The sequence below is a fragment of the Penicillium psychrosexuale genome, assembly GCF_028828465.1.
Source record: "Penicillium psychrosexuale strain IBT 29551 chromosome Unknown utg000002l, whole genome shotgun sequence".
Taxonomy (NCBI): domain Eukaryota; kingdom Fungi; phylum Ascomycota; class Eurotiomycetes; order Eurotiales; family Aspergillaceae; genus Penicillium; species Penicillium psychrosexuale.
Window position 1 is genome coordinate 3,227,436 of NW_026643187.1, and position 18,399 is coordinate 3,245,834.

General features: G+C 48.1%; 8 protein-coding genes across 8 annotated transcripts; 4 read left to right on the forward strand and 4 right to left on the reverse strand.

Moving 5' to 3' along the window:
- Nucleotides 1-165: 165 nt before the first annotated feature.
- N7518_002410 (putative PHD and RING finger domain protein) lies at nt 166-1,863 on the forward strand (the record flags this gene model as incomplete). Its single annotated transcript, XM_057183338.1, has 2 exons — nt 166-193; nt 281-1,863. 2 exons carry the CDS (start codon nt 166-168, stop codon nt 1,861-1,863), a joined length of 1,611 nt encoding a protein of 536 aa, XP_057044788.1.
- Nucleotides 1,864-3,308: 1,445 nt separating this feature from the next.
- Nucleotides 3,309-4,045, reverse strand: N7518_002411 (uncharacterized protein; the record flags this gene model as incomplete). Its single annotated transcript, XM_057183339.1, has 4 exons — nt 3,309-3,483; nt 3,570-3,755; nt 3,807-3,926; nt 3,984-4,045. 4 exons carry the CDS (start codon nt 4,043-4,045, stop codon nt 3,309-3,311), a joined length of 543 nt encoding a protein of 180 aa, XP_057044789.1.
- Nucleotides 4,046-5,073: 1,028 nt separating this feature from the next.
- Nucleotides 5,074-5,356, reverse strand: N7518_002412 (uncharacterized protein; the record flags this gene model as incomplete). Its single annotated transcript, XM_057183340.1, has 2 exons — nt 5,074-5,133; nt 5,201-5,356. 2 exons carry the CDS (start codon nt 5,354-5,356, stop codon nt 5,074-5,076), a joined length of 216 nt encoding a protein of 71 aa, XP_057044790.1.
- Nucleotides 5,357-6,595: 1,239 nt separating this feature from the next.
- N7518_002413 (SDR family NAD(P)-dependent oxidoreductase) lies at nt 6,596-7,465 on the reverse strand (the record flags this gene model as incomplete). Its single annotated transcript, XM_057183341.1, has 3 exons — nt 6,596-6,793; nt 6,841-7,057; nt 7,101-7,465. The coding sequence occupies 3 exons, from the start codon at nt 7,463-7,465 to the stop codon at nt 6,596-6,598; spliced, it is 780 nt and encodes a 259-aa protein (XP_057044791.1).
- Nucleotides 7,466-7,875: 410 nt separating this feature from the next.
- Nucleotides 7,876-9,009, forward strand: N7518_002414 (alpha/beta hydrolase; the record flags this gene model as incomplete). Its single annotated transcript, XM_057183342.1, has 2 exons — nt 7,876-8,795; nt 8,850-9,009. 2 exons carry the CDS (start codon nt 7,876-7,878, stop codon nt 9,007-9,009), a joined length of 1,080 nt encoding a protein of 359 aa, XP_057044792.1.
- Nucleotides 9,010-9,561: 552 nt separating this feature from the next.
- N7518_002415 (uncharacterized protein) lies at nt 9,562-10,050 on the forward strand (the record flags this gene model as incomplete). Its single annotated transcript, XM_057183343.1, has 1 exon — nt 9,562-10,050. One exon carries the CDS (start codon nt 9,562-9,564, stop codon nt 10,048-10,050), a length of 489 nt encoding a protein of 162 aa, XP_057044793.1.
- A 1,825-nt stretch (nt 10,051-11,875) lies between these two features.
- Nucleotides 11,876-13,504, forward strand: N7518_002416 (adaptor protein STE50; the record flags this gene model as incomplete). Its single annotated transcript, XM_057183344.1, has 3 exons — nt 11,876-12,143; nt 12,207-12,368; nt 12,420-13,504. The coding sequence occupies 3 exons, from the start codon at nt 11,876-11,878 to the stop codon at nt 13,502-13,504; spliced, it is 1,515 nt and encodes a 504-aa protein (XP_057044794.1).
- A 2,376-nt stretch (nt 13,505-15,880) lies between these two features.
- N7518_002417 (sugar porter family MFS transporter) lies at nt 15,881-17,692 on the reverse strand (the record flags this gene model as incomplete). Its single annotated transcript, XM_057183345.1, has 4 exons — nt 15,881-16,344; nt 16,417-16,657; nt 16,729-17,426; nt 17,476-17,692. 4 exons carry the CDS (start codon nt 17,690-17,692, stop codon nt 15,881-15,883), a joined length of 1,620 nt encoding a protein of 539 aa, XP_057044795.1.
- Nucleotides 17,693-18,399: the final 707 nt, after the last annotated feature.

Below are 18,399 nucleotides of genomic sequence, written 5' to 3' on the forward strand. Positions count from 1 at the left end.
GATCCTCTTGAGCCTGTGAGCCTTGATTTGAAGGATGGCGACCTCAATGGGCTCGACTCTCAGATCGCTCAGCTACTTCCCTGTGGTCATGTCCTACATAATAATTGCTTAAAACCATGGGTTGAACGGGCAAACAGTTGTCCAATATGTCGGCGAAGTTTCAATATGGTGGAGTTGAGCGATAGTGTCGGAGGTATGACGCTCCCCCTTCCTTGATTTTTGTGACTTATAACATGGTTACCTCTTGGTTACAAGTACTGACTATATTGATTTGTTATAGGAACTGTTACTTCATCCTACGCTGTTCAGGACCGAACTCAAGTGGCCGAAGTTGACCCTTCTATGATTATTGAATATGTGGAGGATGACTTGATCGATTTCCAACCATGTACAATTTGCGGACAAGCCGATAACGAGGATGTTCTCCTTTTGTGCGACGGATGTGATGGGCCTTCTCATATATACTGCTTAGGTTTGACCGAGATCCCCTCAGGGTCATGGTACTGCCAACAATGTGAGGAGCTACGTGCTCAGGGACCTGCTCCCGAGGTATCAGCACGGCCGTCGCGGGCGATCGAACAGCGGAGTCGACGAACTAGGGCCCAGCAGAGACGACTACAGAATCGAACTCAGACGAATTCTCTACATTGGGCACGAGTCTGGCAATCTGTCTGGGATCATCTGAATCTCGATCTTGATTTCCCTTTCGATGACGATCGATCTGCCGAACGCGCGCTGCAACAACGCCGTCGCGAGGAGGCCAACCAGCGCGAATTTCAAGCCTGGCAACGCCGCTTTGAGGTCGCCGAGCGACAAGGTGGTGGCAGTCGGTTTCGCGACACAGCATCCCTGTTCGATCTTGACCATGCCCGACCATCCCGACCTCGGGTTCCTCGAGTTCCGACACCAGAGCCCGAGTCGCTGGAGGAGATGCGGGCTTGGAACGCCTTCGAGAGGGCGCGGGAGATCGAAAACAACCCGAGTGCAGCCAGGAAGCGCAAAGAGCCGACCATGTCGCCGTCCCCCGAGCCCACAGAACCCGAGCGCAAGTTGAAGCGTCCTCGAACGAGGAGGCCACAGGAGCTCGCGGCTCGCGCACAGCAAACTCAAAATGGTGAATCATCCAGAGCCGGGAGCTCCATTGTTCGACCGAGCGGTGATAATCCCACCGGACCAAGCTTCCTATCCTCGCTATTGAAGGAAGTCGAAGACGCACCGAATCATTCATATGGACCTTTGACATCTGTCGCTCCTACCGACCATCCATCTCCTGGTTTATCTTCTCCCTCCATCTCTCCCGCCTCATCTCGTTACTCCTCCCCTGTCCTCTCGGCTACACCACCACCTTTCTCGCGAAGCCGCCCCATCTCCCCTCTTCAACTATCATCCCCCGCCCAACCCTCATCTCCTCCTTTCTCGCCCGAAGTGTCCCTATCAGGTAGTCCATCGTCAAATGGTGCCAAAGAAGACAAACCACAACGGCAGGCCGGTCGTCCTCGCTCCCGCATCCCCCAACGAGCACTGTGTTTCGGGGCATCCCGCTCACCCGACTCATCTCCCACTCGAGCTGGTCCATCCCTGGCCCTGAAAGCCGATATCCAGAAAATGGTGGGCACTGGGTTAAAACCTCACTACAAGAAAAAGACCATCTCGAAAGAGCAATATACGAACATCAACCGATCTATCTCTCGCATGCTCTACGAGCGCGTCGGGGACAAGGAAACGCTTGAGCCGGATGAACGCACCAACCTCGAAACAGAGGCCAAACACGAAGTGCAGAATACAATTGACGCACTGGCGGTGAAGAGCAAAGAGAAACAGAAACAGCGCATGGTGGCGACCGACACAAACGGTGATCTATAATGACTATACCACGAACTCTCCCCGGCATTTAATGGCGTTTCTTCTCATCTCAGCGAATCATACTCTTTGGCGGAACGGATTGGAATGTATAACTGGCGTTTGATTCTTGCCGGCTGTCTTCTTATTATTATTCTTCTTGCCCTTCTTCTTCTTCTTCCCTCCCCCTTTTGCGAGGCATCTCTGTGAGAACTTTTTTTTGTTCGTCACCTCCTTCGACGAGAGTGATTATTTCTTTCTTTTTTTGTGGAGCTAGTCTATTCGCGTTCTCTTTGCTCCATATTTTGTCTAAATATTATTTACCTTTAACCGTAGGACGAGGTACGGCCACCTTAGGTAGCCTCGCCATCTTTGGTTTATTGGGTCTTTTTATCTCCTAGTCGGGGCTTGCATGCATCCTTGTAAAGATAATCTCTGATGCATAATTTATAGGGACAGTGACGACTCCTGACTCAATCGGGGATCGATTTGGCTGCACGTCTATGGATAATTCTAAATAAAGTACATATAGTAAGTACAAAGGAGGTTGTGGTATTGGGAGATAAAGCTGATTTTGAACAGTGATGCCGCAGTCTGGCCTACGAAATATCCCAGAATTGAGGATTCGATCAGAATTGACAGCCGTCCTATTGACCACATCGTCCTGGTAGTGGACGCAATTTCATTTCAAAACCGATAGATAAGTATAGTGGCACCGGTAACGAAAGAGGTCATAACAATAAATCCAGTCAATTCTTCGAATATAGTTGGTCGTTGGAAAGATACAAACTAACGAGAGTGTCTAGAGCTTGTATAACGAGCAGTTGACCAAACCAAAAAAATGAGAGTCCCAACCAGTGCTAGCCACTGCCCACCCAATGTACCAATTTTGGGGGCCCATAAAGCAGCTCTCTGACAATCTGTTCGACCCCAAGATCGTCAATTTCCTGCCTGCTGGCAGAACTGGGTCCTGGACCTGCGGTGGGAAGAAGACGGTTGGGGGTGCATAATTGGAAAGTTTATGGTTGTGGACCGAGCAGGTCGAACGCAGGCAGCTGAGATAACCAGGTGAATGCGTGCGAGCCCACTCAGCCACTGGGGTACTCTCGGTTAGGGGGAAGGAGTTGCTGTGAAATATATGAACATGTGCTTCCGAAAAGGGAAGGTGGATCCTCACATGTTGATGCCTGAATAGTATAACGTTTCTGCCTGCAGATCATAGACACTTAGTATGTACTACTTGGTTAGTATTATAATGTACATATATTGCTCTGCTACTGTACAAGAAGAAAGACAAGAGCAGGAGTTAATCGGTTAAAAATGAAAAAAAGGACGAAATTCATTGTTAACTATAGGAAAACTGATCTGCTTCACCATAGGGCATCCATCCTAGCCCAGATAAAAAGGGACCATAGATCACATTGGACACCCATCCACAGTTCTACCCTCTGTGTTTTCACCTTGTCAATCTATACTTCCTGCGCTTTCTGGTTCGCAGTCATAGAGTCTGGGATAAATGGGGAGATAAATGGGGAGATATTGCCGTAGTAGGGATAGACCTTGCCAGGAACAATGCCGTTGGTCACGACAAAGCCCAGCTCCTCGTCGATAACCAGGTTGACTCGTGCGTTCGGGTCATTAGGTCTAGTGTTATCCCAACTAGTTGGTCAACTTGGCTCCGATCGCTTATCTTTTCTCATGGGTCGTCCTAGGCTGGCGCTCCGGCAGACCCAGCAAAACGACAGAAGTTCTGCAAGTCTCCTCCATGTAGCTCAACCAGAAACTGGCAATTCTTGCATGGATTGGTAACTGCATTCCGAAAACGGCCGCTGAGGGTGTTTTCATACTGCGATGCCCTCAGCGCTTTCTTTGCTAGAGCGAGGCCGCGAACATTTCCATTAGTCGCATTAAGTCCGCTATTCGTGTCAATATAGCTTGTTGCCGCGAGAAATTGGAGGATAACCTACCGTAAGAGATGAACTATGGGATATGTTTCCGCGCAATTGCCGATGGTTTGGTATTCTTCGGGCCTCTTGCTGAAGAACCATCCAGACAGCGTAACATGCTCACCACCCACAAGCCAGTATCTTGCTCGCTTAACAGGTAATGGCCAAGACCCAACAAGGTGGTCTTTGTGAACGCACCCACCAATCGAAGCACCGAGAAAGAATTTATTCGCATTTGGTACCCAGAGACAGCTGTACATACTCGGCTTATGGTCAGTGTTGAGAAGCTGATTACACCAACGGCCATACATTGCTGTTAGAGGAAGGTAGAAATTTCGGTTCGTTGCGCCTTGCGGGGCAGTGCCAGCTGTCGAAATAAATAAGCCGAGCAAATCTATCGGGTTCAAAGAAGTATTGTTGTCAGACGTCTTAGCAAATCCTAAAGATCTCTTGTCTGGAGTTGCTGGGATTGGCGCAATCTGGTGATATCGGGGTAGCGTACTCTGATCGACTGAGAGTCGCGCAATCTAAGTGAGAACTTTGGGTCGTTTGAACACCCAACAGTGCTAGATGGAAGAAACACTGTCGCAATATGTGCCTACCTCTCTTCCAAAGTCCACTTGTCTCAAGGAAGACGGTCTGGTCATATGTTGTCAACAAGGCATGCTTGAGCTGCATGGAGTCTTATATGTGTCGTGTAAGCTGGCCTATATCGGGTTAGAGTCTTGAACCTTAGGCTGGAGAAAAATTCTTACTGATTTCTTGACGAAAGCTCCGGTCATTTGCCTTTGCGGGCTCCCTTCTCAGCCAGACAGATCATGTGCCAATACTCAGTCCTTTTGACCTCGCCCACGACTTTCGCGTTTAGATCCTGCCGGGGTGATCGACCGATGCAATCAGTCCCATATCGCGTACCACATCCCTCCATACTTGAACCGCGCCGCGTGAAGCTACCTCATGGGCCCCAGTCAAGAGCTATGATCATGCATCGAGTGTCGTAATTGGACGTCTATCGAGTAGAGCTCGAAGAAAACTTTTCCACGTGTTAGAAAGGGAAGTTCTCAATGGCGGCAGCTTTGATGTCGTTCCTTCCTCCCACGGATCGTTCCTTCCTATCCTGCAGAGCGCCAAGTGAGTTGATCAAGGGCTTGCAGGATTTGTAGGGACCACTGAAAACCCATAATGGGGAGGAAAACGATCCGGCAAGAACGGTAAGACCGTTTTGCTCTCACCACCTCGATAGGAAGTTCCTCTTATTTTTTATGATCCTCCGGATAGCTCTGGTCGACTACCCGATAAGTTCGGATGTGTCATGATTCCAGATAATGGTAGCTCCGGCAGCCCAACTCTGCATTTAGAATCTGCGAAACCTAGATCCAACTGTTCCGTGTTGAACACGGCACTCAAAACCTCACCAACACATTCTTGGGCTGCTCATCAACAGCTATCATGTGCTCGAATGTCATTGAGGCGGGCTGCAACCCTGAAGAGACAGTTGTTATGGGTTGCATGTTATGCTCCTTATCGCTCGGGTGCTTGAGATAGTCCTCGTCATACTTGGCAACAGTCATGAAGAGCTGATGTCGATCTTGGGATATATAAAAACGCCTATTAGATGTTAGTATTATTCGTAGTTGACCAAGGTGGCTAGGGTCGGAGGGAACCGACATGTCAATTCGATGGATGGCACTGTTTTTCATGTATGAGGACCCGTCATTGTTTGGAGGAGGCATTTCTCATAGGAGTTCTGAGGATGAGATTGAATTTGCCAGAGATGGCTACACAAGGATGGTCTTGATCAGGGAGAAAGATTGTGTAGCATTCCAAAGGTAATGGTGAAGTGGACGGGGAGAGAGAGAGCGGTGGGGGGAGGATCTATTTATATAGCAATAAATAGCAAACAATGCCCCGTAGTGCCTTCCCGATCTGACTAGTATAAGAATACAGGGAACCACTGTGGATTACAGTGTATCTCTATACCTCTATATATGTATAGACTGATGCGGAAGCTCCAGAAATTCGATATCAATTTGGTTTGACTAAGTCCTAAAGAGTGAGATCATAACGAAACGGCAGTGAGAGCAAAGAAAGAAGTATGGCCCTTTGAAGAACACCTCGTGTGTGTATGTCACGTGACCAGGGGGTTTTATCCTATGGGCCCCAAAATTATTAGAATCAATGCGGTGAATATGTAATCGGCTAATTTTGGCAGAATAATCCAACCGGCAAAATAAATAGACTAGGCCCAATATGGCTAGACGATAATTTCTATTACGTATCATTGGTTGAATAAAAGCGGGGTAGTTTTCAATAGGTGGGGGAAGTGGGGATGGAGCACGTGCCCTTCTCTGTACAAAGCTCTAACATACAACATACATGATACAACATAGCTAACGACAACTTACAACTTACATAGTTCTTCGGATTTTGCTAGACGACAACCTTGACCGAAGTCTTCTTTCCACACTGTTTGTAATAGACTTCTGTTGACACCTGGGTCATGTAGCCCGAGTTGCTCCCTGATTCTTCAAGCTAAATACTGCTTGTTTGTTTGTTGAATTCAGATTTATGATGGTTATCACAAGTTATACATGGAAAAAAAGAATCCTGAGGTTCCAAACGAAAAATTGCTAATATGATATCTGGCCAACTAAATATCCAAAATATCAAGTCCTACATCATCAGGTACAGAGGCCATGTAAGCATTCTTGTGGTGATGAATGGAGAGACACGAAAGAAAAGAATCAAGTGATCTATGGATGAAGTCAACAGAAAGGCTCAACATTTGAGCAAAAATGCAAGTCTCAATTCTACGCATTGACACTTGCACTCTTCGTCATTCCAATTCCCACAGCAGTCATCCACCGAGCATGAGGTCCAGCAAGGAACACAACAGCTCCAGCACAGTCCCATCCATTTCCTTCAGTTCCCAATAAGCTCCGTTTCCGACGGGCCCCACGCGCCTCTTCCCTCATGCCCTTCCCATACATCATAGGCGTGTACAGCATCTAGTACCATCAGCTTCGGTTTCATACAACAAACATGTTAAACATACCCCTGGACAGACACAATTTACACGGATCCCATCGGGAGAGTGATGAGCCGCCATAGCACGGGTCATGTTGACTATAGCACCCTTGGCAGTCGGGTATAGCAGATGAGGTGTACCACCCTTCAACCCAGCAACACTACCCATGTTCACAATGCTCCCTTTGATCTTGCCATTATTCCGACTCATCTCAGGGACGGCATACTTGACCATTTGTACCATGCTGGCAACATTGATCTCCATACTCTTAGCCCACTGCATCATACATATCAACTTCCACCGCAGTGCCCGCCGCGCCTCCAATGCCGACATTGTTGATTAAAATATCCAGTTGTCCAAACTGTTCAACTGCAAAGCGCACCGCTGCTTGGCAGTCTTCTTCGGATGTGACGTCTCCCCGAATCGCAAGCGCTCGTCCACGACCGGGTTTCGAGTTCACGATCTCCACGGTCTTGTTCGCCCACTCTAGGTTGAGGTCGACGCAGATTACGTCGCAGCCATCGTCGGCAAGAAGGATTGAAATCGCGCGTCCGTTTCCGATTCCATCGCCTAGGCAGCCTGCACCTGTTACGATGGCGGCTTTGCCAACTAAAGAACGCGATGGGGGTTCTGATGGAAAGCCAGACTCCATGGTTTTCGATTTGATTTGGTTTCAATTGAGATTACCAGTCAACTATAAAACAGATGCGGATACTGTCTACCCTTATACCCTTATAGTTATACTTGTTGCGTCTTTTCTCGTTCACGATATATCTACATATTCCATCTTCATGCGGGGTTCCCAAATGCCGATATACGCTGTTACCGGTAGCCGAGCCGAGGTGATGTGGGGGTAAGGTGATGGCGCTATTGTCTCTCAGTGAAATGCAACGGACTACATTTGTACATGAATTGACTACCCCTCCACGATGCCCCTCTCTGAGTGGCTCTGTCTTTTGACTTGGCGGGGTTTATTAAACCCCGATAGATGATGAGCTTCTTGCTTATTTCTTATTTCCCTCCCTTCTTCTTCTAGTATTATTAACTTTGACCACTACAACAATGGCCGACTTCACTGAATATGGTAGGCCCAGTGCCGAATGGATCGACCTCGAGCCGACGCTGCCTAAGCTCCCCACGGACCTTTCGGCGGAACAACTGAAGGCATTGCTAAACAAGGGCCGCGAAGCATCCGCAGCCCAAGATATGATTGATGTCGGTGCCGCAGTCCAGCTGCACGACTACACAATCACAGCCCGCGACGGCACGCCGCTCGAAGCACGCACCTACCGACCCGCCGGCGTCCCAATTTCCGAGCGCCTACCTGTTTACGTCCATCTTCACGGTGGAGGTTTTCTTTTCGGAACACTTTCTTCTGAAGATGCCATTTGCTCGCGGATTGTCACCTCGCGTGTCCAGAAGGGTACCCCAGTCATGGTCTTGAATATCAACTACCGACACACTCCGGAATATCGCTATCCCACTGCTTGGGACGATGTCGAAGACGCATTTGTCTGGCTACACGAGAACATTGCCAAGATTGGCGGGATCGGCGAGCAGGTTGTCGTGGGCGGTATCTCAGCTGGTGCGTGGTTGACTGCGTCGTTGGCGCTGGCTCAGCTGCGCGGCGATGATAAGCGCTTAGCAGCCTGTCCAAAAATTGCTGGTCAGGTCCTCATGATTCCCTGTCTTGTGCATGGGGACCACTATGCGCCGAGACTGGAGTTGCTCAAGAGTCCTGATTTGTCGAGCTATGTGCAATGCGCCGAGGCGCCTGTCTTGCCGGTGACTCGAATAAGATTGTTCACCGAGCTTCTCGGGATTGTCGATGCCAAGGATGCTGCTGCGGATCGTCGGATGAGCCCTGGTAATGCTACCGCGGAAGAGGTCAAGGACTTGCCTCCTACTACATTTGGAATCGCGGGAAATGACCCATTGAGAGATGAGGGTCTGTTCTATGGACAGCATCTCGCTGCGAACGGGTGAGTTTTGCCATCTTTAAGATTTAGGTGTTCAGAAGCTAAATATTTCATCAGTATTCCTACCAATGTGCATGTCTTCCCCGGCGTCCCCCATGGATTTAGGAGGTACAAGCAGCTACCCGATAGCGAGAGGTGGGACGAGGTTATGAGTGACGGGATTGCCTGGGCATTGACAAGTCCTGCGCCTGGTCCATTTGAGATTAAGTCCAAATAGGACACTGGGTTGTAGGCCGAAGATGCATACATCATTTTGGATCTGTTAGGGATATCAACAACATAGTCGTAGTTACCCTGCTAGCGCAGCCAAATCGGGTGTATATTTCGTGTTAGACGAGGGTAGTATGAATGATATAACTAGAAATCAGTCAGATTAAACAAGACATATCAATAGAAGAATAGAAGACTCGAAGAATAAAACAAAGGCGATTCACCGCTCGGACCCACACTGCCGATTGTCCGATCTGGTAGCCGCCAATGCGAGTCTTCCTATTGATTTACTCTCCTATTTTTTATTTTCTATTCAGCTTCAATTGTCTGCTCATTATGCATGTCTATTGTGCACTACATGCAATGTAATTCTAATCCGCTTTCAATCCCGCATTGAAATAAAGGGCGGGCCCCTCTCCGACAACCTCGCTTTTGCGCAAAGCATTGCCTCATTTCTTGTGCGCAACTCGGAACTAGAGCTTCTGTCCTAAAAGCTCGTATCGTGCCATTCTCTCGTGCTCAGGCCTTGTCCTGCGAAACCCGAAACCCACTCATCACAATGCCTCCTTCCGCCTCCACCAACGGAGCCTCCTCCACCCCCGACGCCCTCGAATCCGACCTCCTCGTCAAGCTGTCCGCCAGCTGCGCACTCGAAGATCTGCAGGAAAATCTCCTCGGCTCGCTCCATCGCCTGGGTTGGACCGACAAGGTCACCACCCTCGCCACAGAACTCCTCCGCGCCGGCCGCTGTGAGACCTTCGACGATGTGATGGCGGCAGTGCTCGCTTCAGCAGAGGGCCGAACCCACCCGGCACTAGGGGCCCAGGTCGCGAACGGTGAAACTACAAACGGAACAAAAGAGACCAACGGTGTCAGGAAAGGCAACAAGGCCAAAAATCACTCATACGACCCTCTGAAGTACATTGAAGAAATCGATATCCGCATTCCGGAAACGGTGGTCGACGAGGGTGTTCGTGGATTGAAGGATATCATACGAGAAGTGGCCGACTTGGAGGGAGAGAGTGCGCCCAACGGCGACAAGAAATAATGACAGACACCGGGCGCTGGGAAGCAGCATTTGAAAATGCGATCATGCATGGCGGGTTTCTTTCTAAGGAGTACAGATTGTTTCGGTCTGGCTGCATCAAATTCCATGGGTTTACATACGAAGTCTACGGGCGCTCTTACATTTGAATAGACTACCAATTCACACTGGGGTTCTGAATATCCCCCTTTTTCGAAACACTGCATTTTCCCTTGAAGCTTTGGCTCTTCTAACTATAGCTCTTGATGACGCAGTAGGTACTCCAGGCCCCACAAAGTCTACTCGATTGTCTTTAATCCCCGCAAATCGAATGTTACCGTGAAAAAGTATGATCCTGGCATGGATTATTTCTCATCGGCTTACTTTTTCGGATAGCCGAATCAAGCCCTGCGGTTGAGACGGGAGACGCTCGGCAAAGGCCACGGATTATTAGCCCGAGGCTCGGAGAGGGACGTAAAATTGACTACTTAGTTTCTCGGAAATTAATATATTGCAGTTCTCATTCAAATGCGGCGATTGCGAATACTCTTTGCAGAAGTTGTGATATTGTCATTATTATCATAGCCAACGCCGGCATCAGCCGTGCCTCTGCTGACGAACTGTGGCCTTTAGATGATGAGATATCCTAGGAGTAACTCTTTTCTGGCCCGTTATGTTATTATCACTGTATGGTTTCTTGACCCGTCAGTATTTTCATCTCGGTCAAACTGTATGCATCATAGAAAAGGCTAATACTTGCCCCGTACAAGGGAAACTGGCAATACACCAGCAGTAAATACGGGCTGAGAGCTCTGATGAGGACAGCGCCTCAAGAAGATGTTGCAATATGTCTTGAACTTGCAACCGATAGAATAATCAACGGTAAGCACTTACACCATCGCTTGGGGTATAAATCTACACAAACTGGTATATCCGGTCACAGGCCACTCACTAATGGCCATGCCTAAACCTGTTTTCAAGGGGGCTTCGAGGATATTGGCATAGGGGACCATACCTAGGACGGGTGTCTCAAGCGCAGTCGGTTCAGCTAGCATTATCGGAGATCAATGAGTGCCTAGTTGGAGTAAAGGACAGAGGGAGCTGCCAAGCTATAATGGTTCGTAAGTGCTTGGCATCATTCCAAGGTTTGATGAAGGCGGGGGTGGATAACAAATTCAATTCGATCATCCCAGAGATATTGAGTTTGTAGATAGTATATTCCCCAAGTCAACAGAAAACATATTCTGAGTTTGGAAAAAGGAAGAGATGTAGTTATACTCTTCGAGAGTCAAAAGAGTCCAGGCCCAGTCACGTGGACCCCGTTCTCATCAGACCAGCGTCCTCTTCGCCTAATCTCGACCTTTGCGCTAAGTTTGCTCCCAGACGTCAGTGAACTTTTTGCTTCAGAGAATAGAGACATATCACTCGCTTTAATCGGTGGCCTTACTTTCTTCCAACGCCCCTATCCCGCCGTGGCCCTGAACCGCCAACCTTCCCCGCTTTGATCTTGTTGATTGCCGCGTGTTTGCACTCGACGGCAACACCCCTCCTCGGAAAGGAGTTATCGAGAACCTATTTCGGCCAGAGCAGGAGATACCCAATACAACTCCTCCCTGCCGGAAGATCTTGCGAATCCGCCCATGTTTGACTTGAAACCTTCAAGTCTTGACGTCCCCTCGTTCTGCCCGCGCGTCAAAAGATAGAGCATTCGGCGCATTACCGCCAACACTCATTTTGTTTGTCTTTGCTGGCCCTAGTACCTTGACTCTGGCGGTGGCGCCCGTGAACCTCCCATATCATTCATCTCTACTTTCGGTGAATATTCTCTTGCCATCGAAGATCTCCCGTCATGTCTCTCCATACCTCCTACCACGCCGACTCCGATGCGGACGATGAGTACGAACGCAGTGTCATAACTTCACCTCACCTTCCCATCGACTCGGAATCTTCTCCCACGGACTCCGATATTCATTCAACAGAACACACCCCGACCAAATTTGGACATCCGATCGATGGTCCTCGTTCACCGCGAACACTCATCACGGAATGGGGAGTTGATGAATGCAATGAATTTTTAACATCACTTGGATTGCTGCAGTATCACGGTATATTTCGAGGTGAGCAGACTCCTTCGAGCATATTTAGGCAGCGCTATTTACTAACCATAATCTACGACGCAGAGAATGGGATCGTCGGTGAAGCCCTGGTTGCCCTGAAGCATGATGAGCTGAAGGAAATGGGCATTAACAGTGTAGGACATCGACTGACGATTTTGAAAAGCGTGTATGAAATCAAAGTCAAGCAAGATGTTCCTCTGGATGCAGACCATTATATTCCACTTAGTATGTTCTCCGACGTCCTGATTTAACCTCACTTCTAACCCGTGCTTGCAGCGGCGGACCAGAGTATGAATGAAACTGCTACACAAGAGGATCTCGCGCGTTTAATCAAATCGATCCAAGTTCGAGACGAAAAACTCATGTTGGTTGAAACAGAGTTGCGTCGGATCACAGACGATTACCGACGATTGCGCGAAGAAATTCTACCAGTGATCAAAATGGTAAAAGATCGGTCACATCCATTGCCTCCACCCAGTTCGCATGGGCAATCGGAAAACTGGCACGACAGCTCGGCCACTCTCACGTCAACTCCCCAACCCACTATCACGCAGGAATCTTCATCATCTAAAATTGCGCGGGCTTTCTCCAAGCGCATCCATCCTAACGGTAATTCATCCAAAAACAATTCGCCAACTCACCCTCCACCTACGGGCCATGATGGACGCACTCATCACGACACCCTTAATCCGTCAGGCACTGCCTCGTCCCATCTAACAGCCGGGTCACAACTATCGCCCGGAATTCCTTCACCAACGTCGCCTCACCACCACCACGCTCACCCTCAAACACTCAATCCACGGTCATACACCCAACCACTCTCCAGCGCGAATCGCAACACATCCTATGATTATGCCGAACAGACACCGACAATACATTCTAGAGACCGATCCACTCCGAGTCAGCTTCCAGCATCCCGCGCCGAGACACCATCCACTGCATCACGTCTTGACCCACGACTTGATAGGTCTGACTCACGGGGTGGAGGCGGCGGCGGAGGTGGAGGCGGCAGCGAAAACCCAAATAGCGTGGAAATCTTCAAATCATTCCGAGTCTCTTGGGAAGACCCATGCTACAAGGTCCTACCGGCTGCTCTTAAGAAATACAACATCAACTCTGACTGGAAGAACTATGCGCTTTACATTGTTTATGGAGATCAAGAGCGTTGTCTGGAATTGCAGGAAAAGCCCCTTCTCTTGTTCAAGCAGCTAGAAAAGGAAGGACGGAAGCCAATGTTCATGTTGCGAAAAATCCACATGGACAACCCTGCAGGCACTCCAGGGCCTGCATCAGCGCCTAATAGCGCTGGCTTCGATGGTGGCCGACAAGGACAAATCAATCTTCCAGGTGGTGTGCTCTGATTCTTCTTAAGGCCAACCTTCGTCTGTCGATGCACATATGTCTGTGGCTTGAGATACCCGGTGATTTTCGACTACATTATTTCTTCCGTTGCATTTGATTTTTATGCCACTGGACTATGTCGTGATGTTGGTTTTGTCGGTGTTTGGTGTGCCATTGGAGGGCCGGTGTAGGGCCGGTGTACCGTATTTGGGCATGAATTTATGGGTGACTCTGGCGTTTTCTGCTTTTCTTGACGCTTCGATTCCAGACTCGTTGATGTCCCATGCAGCATTATCAGCCTTTTCTTTTTATTTCTTTCAAGATATCCTTGACCGGCATAGGACTCTGGTCCAGTGTTTTTTTTTTTATCATAGCATATTACATACCGAGCTTGTACATGAGATTCCCATTGTTTATTCACATCATCTACGGGTTTCAATCTTATGCCAGTGTTTTCAAATGAGACAGCCCATGTATGACAAATTTGTACAAAGGGAATTACTTTTTAAGCTCTAAACCCATCCACGGCAGACTGCATGTATGAGTTGTTCGCAAGATACGGAGTAGGCCTTGTCATTACTTGACAAGTGCTGCAGCACCTGGGCAATTTGCTGGGTTACGGTGCTGCGAGGTGCTGCGGGACTATGGCAATTTTGGTGCTGTTTTACCCAAGTGCTGCAGCACTCCCGCAGCACCGAACCAATGGCCTAGTGCTGCAGCACTTGTCAGGCCTAATGTGCTTTGCTAACACTTCAAGTGCAATTCCCAGAATTCATTGGCCCGTATCTCCTCTTAACTCCATGTTGCCCTAATCTTCCTTCCAAGGCCAAGAGTCCTCTACCCATCTGCTACAAGATTATTCAAAATATCTTACGAATATACCCAAGAGATTGTGATTATAATCAACCTGAAGCAACATTATATTCAATATCTATGCTAGATCACACAAAGTGAGCGAAAAAAGGTATGTGACGTCCTCCCCACAGCCAGCGCCCATAGGGCATCCCGAAAGATACCCTAGCGTAGCTATAAAAGTGTTGTATAAAGAGGAACGCCTTTCTATACTCTCCAGGGCCGGGAACGGAAGAAAACCCATGAAGGCCGAAGCCCAAGGATAAGCCTCAGCAAGCCACAAAGTGGAGCCCCGTGAAGTTGATAGAAAAGAAAAAAGAAAAAGAGCAAAGACGCGGGCGAGCCGGCCGTATTTATGTGTCTGTGTTTTTTTTTTCTACGCTAGAGCTGATTGGGCCTCGGTTAAATGGTTATTCCGGACGTATATATTCATAACCTTGGAACTAGGAGATGGTTAACTAACTAACTAGCAGAAAAGAATTCCCTAACAAAAAAAATTTAAAGAAGAGGTCGTGCCCGGGATCGAACTGGGATTGCTGGTATCAGAAACCAGAGTGATAACCATTACACTACACAACCTGGGTTGTTGTGTGGATCACAGGTAACGACCTCATAAGCCAGGGGGTCCACTTCCCTACTGGGAAGTAGGCAAAATAGCCCTAAAAGGTTCGGAACGAGGATTATCAGTTCTATTTCAACCTCTGCAGATAGGATAGTTAGAGCTCTTTTGGGAAACTCATACTCAATGTGTAGTTTGGACCTCGTTAGCCTTTTACTATTCTCAAATCAGATACATAGTTGCCTTTGTAGAGTCTTTCTTATTGTGGATAATCTAAAGAGCATTCGGCGTCTTTAAATGTGGATATGAATATGAACAATAATTGCTCAAAAGCGACGTCCATTGAGAACCATTAAGTGATATTATTTAACTTGCAGCTGTAGAATATTTATGATTATTACGGAGCCATTGCGATTGAAGTTAATAAGTATCAATCCGAATTCCAGAATGTAGACGACTTTTCTATGTATAACTAGGGAAATATCTCAAAATTCTTTGTAATATGGCTTAGGAACTTGGATCGAGTAGTGTAACGGTCCATCATTGTAGGTTCTGAACATAAACCTTCTGGCAATCCATGATCTTCCTTTCGCGGTTCTTATATCTTTCATTCCCTGCAACAACATAGTGAGAAAATAGTCGCCCAACTGTAGATATCGTATATAGAACCAACTTTCAAATCGAGATCCAACAAATTCGGTTGTGTAGTGTAATGGTCATCACTCTGGTTTCTGATACCAGCAATCCCGGTTCGATCCCGGGCACGACCTTTTCTTTTTATTTTTGGATTTTTCATAGCCCACTTATTTATATCTCATTGGATTAATCTACTTGTGTGGAAATGTTCAAGCTAAGTTTTAGTGATTTAGTTCAAGACAAGTCCAAGGGCAATTACATCGTCTTAGCATCATATATACAGAAACGCATTAGTACAAAAGCCACGAAGAGGAAAAGCCGTATAAGATAATCCAGCATCAGACCTCCTTCATGCCGAGTACTCCACCTGCTCACTCTTCGCATCAGCCATTTCCATAACCTCCGCATCAGAATCCGCAAATGCCTTGTCACCGAATGCAACAGCAATCTCTTCGAGAGAACAGTGTGCTGTCTCGACATAGTAAAAGTGAACTAGGATGGCCGAACTGAGACAGAATCCTGCAATCACCAGGTAGAAATAACCATGGATGCCGGCGAAAGCGTCCGGAGAGACCATTCCAATGATAAAATTGAAGATCCAATTGCTAGTCGTGGCCAGGGCCATGCCTTTACTCCGGCCCCGGAGTGGGAAGATCTCCGCAGGCAGAAGCCACGGCATCGGACCCCAGGTGAATCCGTAGAGGATATTATAAAGCATGACGAAGGCATACTGGCCGTTCGCTTTGACTTGGACATCGACATTAATTTCGGTGAAGACGCAGACAATGGCTAGTAGTACGGCCATGCCGAGACCTGTTTGAATTGTTAGCTTTCACTAGTAAATCTGATTCTCGCCTTCATGGCGATATATATGTAGAAACTGACCTCCAAGAATGAGCAGAGGCTTTCGGCCCCATCGATCCGCTAACCACCAGGTAACAACTGTTGCAGCGGTGTAGGGAAGAGCATTTGCAGCAGTGTACAGCAGGGATTTGCGATTATCAAAGCCAGCGGAGGCGAGGGTGCTCGGAAGGTAGAAGGAGATGATGTTGATTCCGTTGATCTGCGCGAACATCTGCACTGTGATTCCAACAATGGTTCGTTTGCGATACCGGGTGAACATTTCCTATAAAGTGCGATCCGGTGTTAGTAATGCACGAGATTGACAAGCCACACAAGTAGTAAAGGGATCGTTACCTTCCAACCGGACTTTCCAAGATTGTGCTCATAGATAACCGCTTCTTGAATCTCGAGGAACGTCTTCTGAACTACCTCCGCCTCCTTATTACCATCAGAATGTAAATCTGCAATTGTTTGCAAGCTCTCGTCAATGAACCCATTCAACGCCAACCATCGAGGGGTCTCTGGTAGGAAGAATGACATGACAAACAAGACGAAAGAGAACACAATCTGGATGATGAAAGGCCCCTGCCATGAGATATGGTGTGGCAGCAAGAAGTTAAACCCATAGTCCACCCAGCAAGAAATCATATATCCAGCGATCAAACAACTGTACTCTATACCCACCATCAAACCTCGGCGATGAGAAGGAGCAATTTCTGTTTGGATGATAGGCACAGTCATAGAGAGGAATCCCACGCCCAGTCCTTGGACCGTGCGGCCTCCAACGAACGTGGCGAAGTCAGGGGCAAATATTTGAATAAACGAACTGAAGAAGTAGATGAAAGCGCCGACACGGACACACTTCTTTCGGCCAATCATGTCTCCAAGACGACCGGCTATGAGTGATCCTACCGCCGCTGCTGCTTGCAAACACGCAACAGATATGCCGGTGATCGCAGGATCGACCGCAGTGGTCGTCCCATCAGCACCTCCATAGTCTTTGAAGAAGCGAGTTATGAACACTTGGTTGACCAGCAGCCCAGACATGATACCTATCAAATCAGCAGCTATATCTTGACAACATATTCGAGGACGCCATACCAGAGTTATAACCGAAAAGGGCATCTCCCAAGCTGCCAAAGGCACATGTTGCATACAATAAGGATTTGCCTGTCAACGGGTACCGGGCCGTGATCTTCTTGGGTTTGAGTTTCCTCTCCAGCCAGCTCTGCTGCTGCTCGACTTCCGCGGCGACAGCGAGGGAACGCTCTCTCAGAGTCGCGACAGGTGCCGGCTCGGAGGATTTCGTGATGGCCATGCTGAAGATGAATCGACCAACGAGGACAGCGTATCAAAACCACTTGTGGATTTCATCAGGAGATAAGGGGGCAAGGGCTTTATTTATACCCCAGACCATATCCGCGTGGAAGAGGAATTTTCTCCAGAATGATGGGGAAATGGATCCTGGTACACTAGGTACACTATGGGGTCACCATTTCGCCGGGTTATCGAAGCCATATGTTTTTCATGGCCGGGATGAGACAATACGGGAATACGCGGCTGGCTGGGCATCTCTCGTGACCGGCCGTGAAAACTTGGCCCTATTATTGATCATTTAGACCTAGATTTAATCAAAATTCGAGTAGTCAAAATTCGAGTAGTCTTTGTTCAATAGTCTATCATATGACCGATCTCGCCGTGAATCTGTGGGGAATCTAAACGGGACTCTTGTGGAGCCCTCGTCTCGGTTCCGGTGGCGAATATCACACGGTTCCGGGGAGGCTTGGCATATCTTGAATGTTGTGCCGGCGGAAGACGACACGGTTCCTGAAATTGCGGGATTGGCATCGGGAATATGCGGGAGATAATGACCAGGATAGGTGTTAAAGGGCGATAATATATAGTGAACTAAGGCCTCAATAAATTTGGGTGAAATTGAGCCGTGGATGGCCACCATTTGAACCAATTTATGCTTTCTCGGTATCCCGTATACTAGTCCGGCTCGGGGCTTGAACACCGAGGATG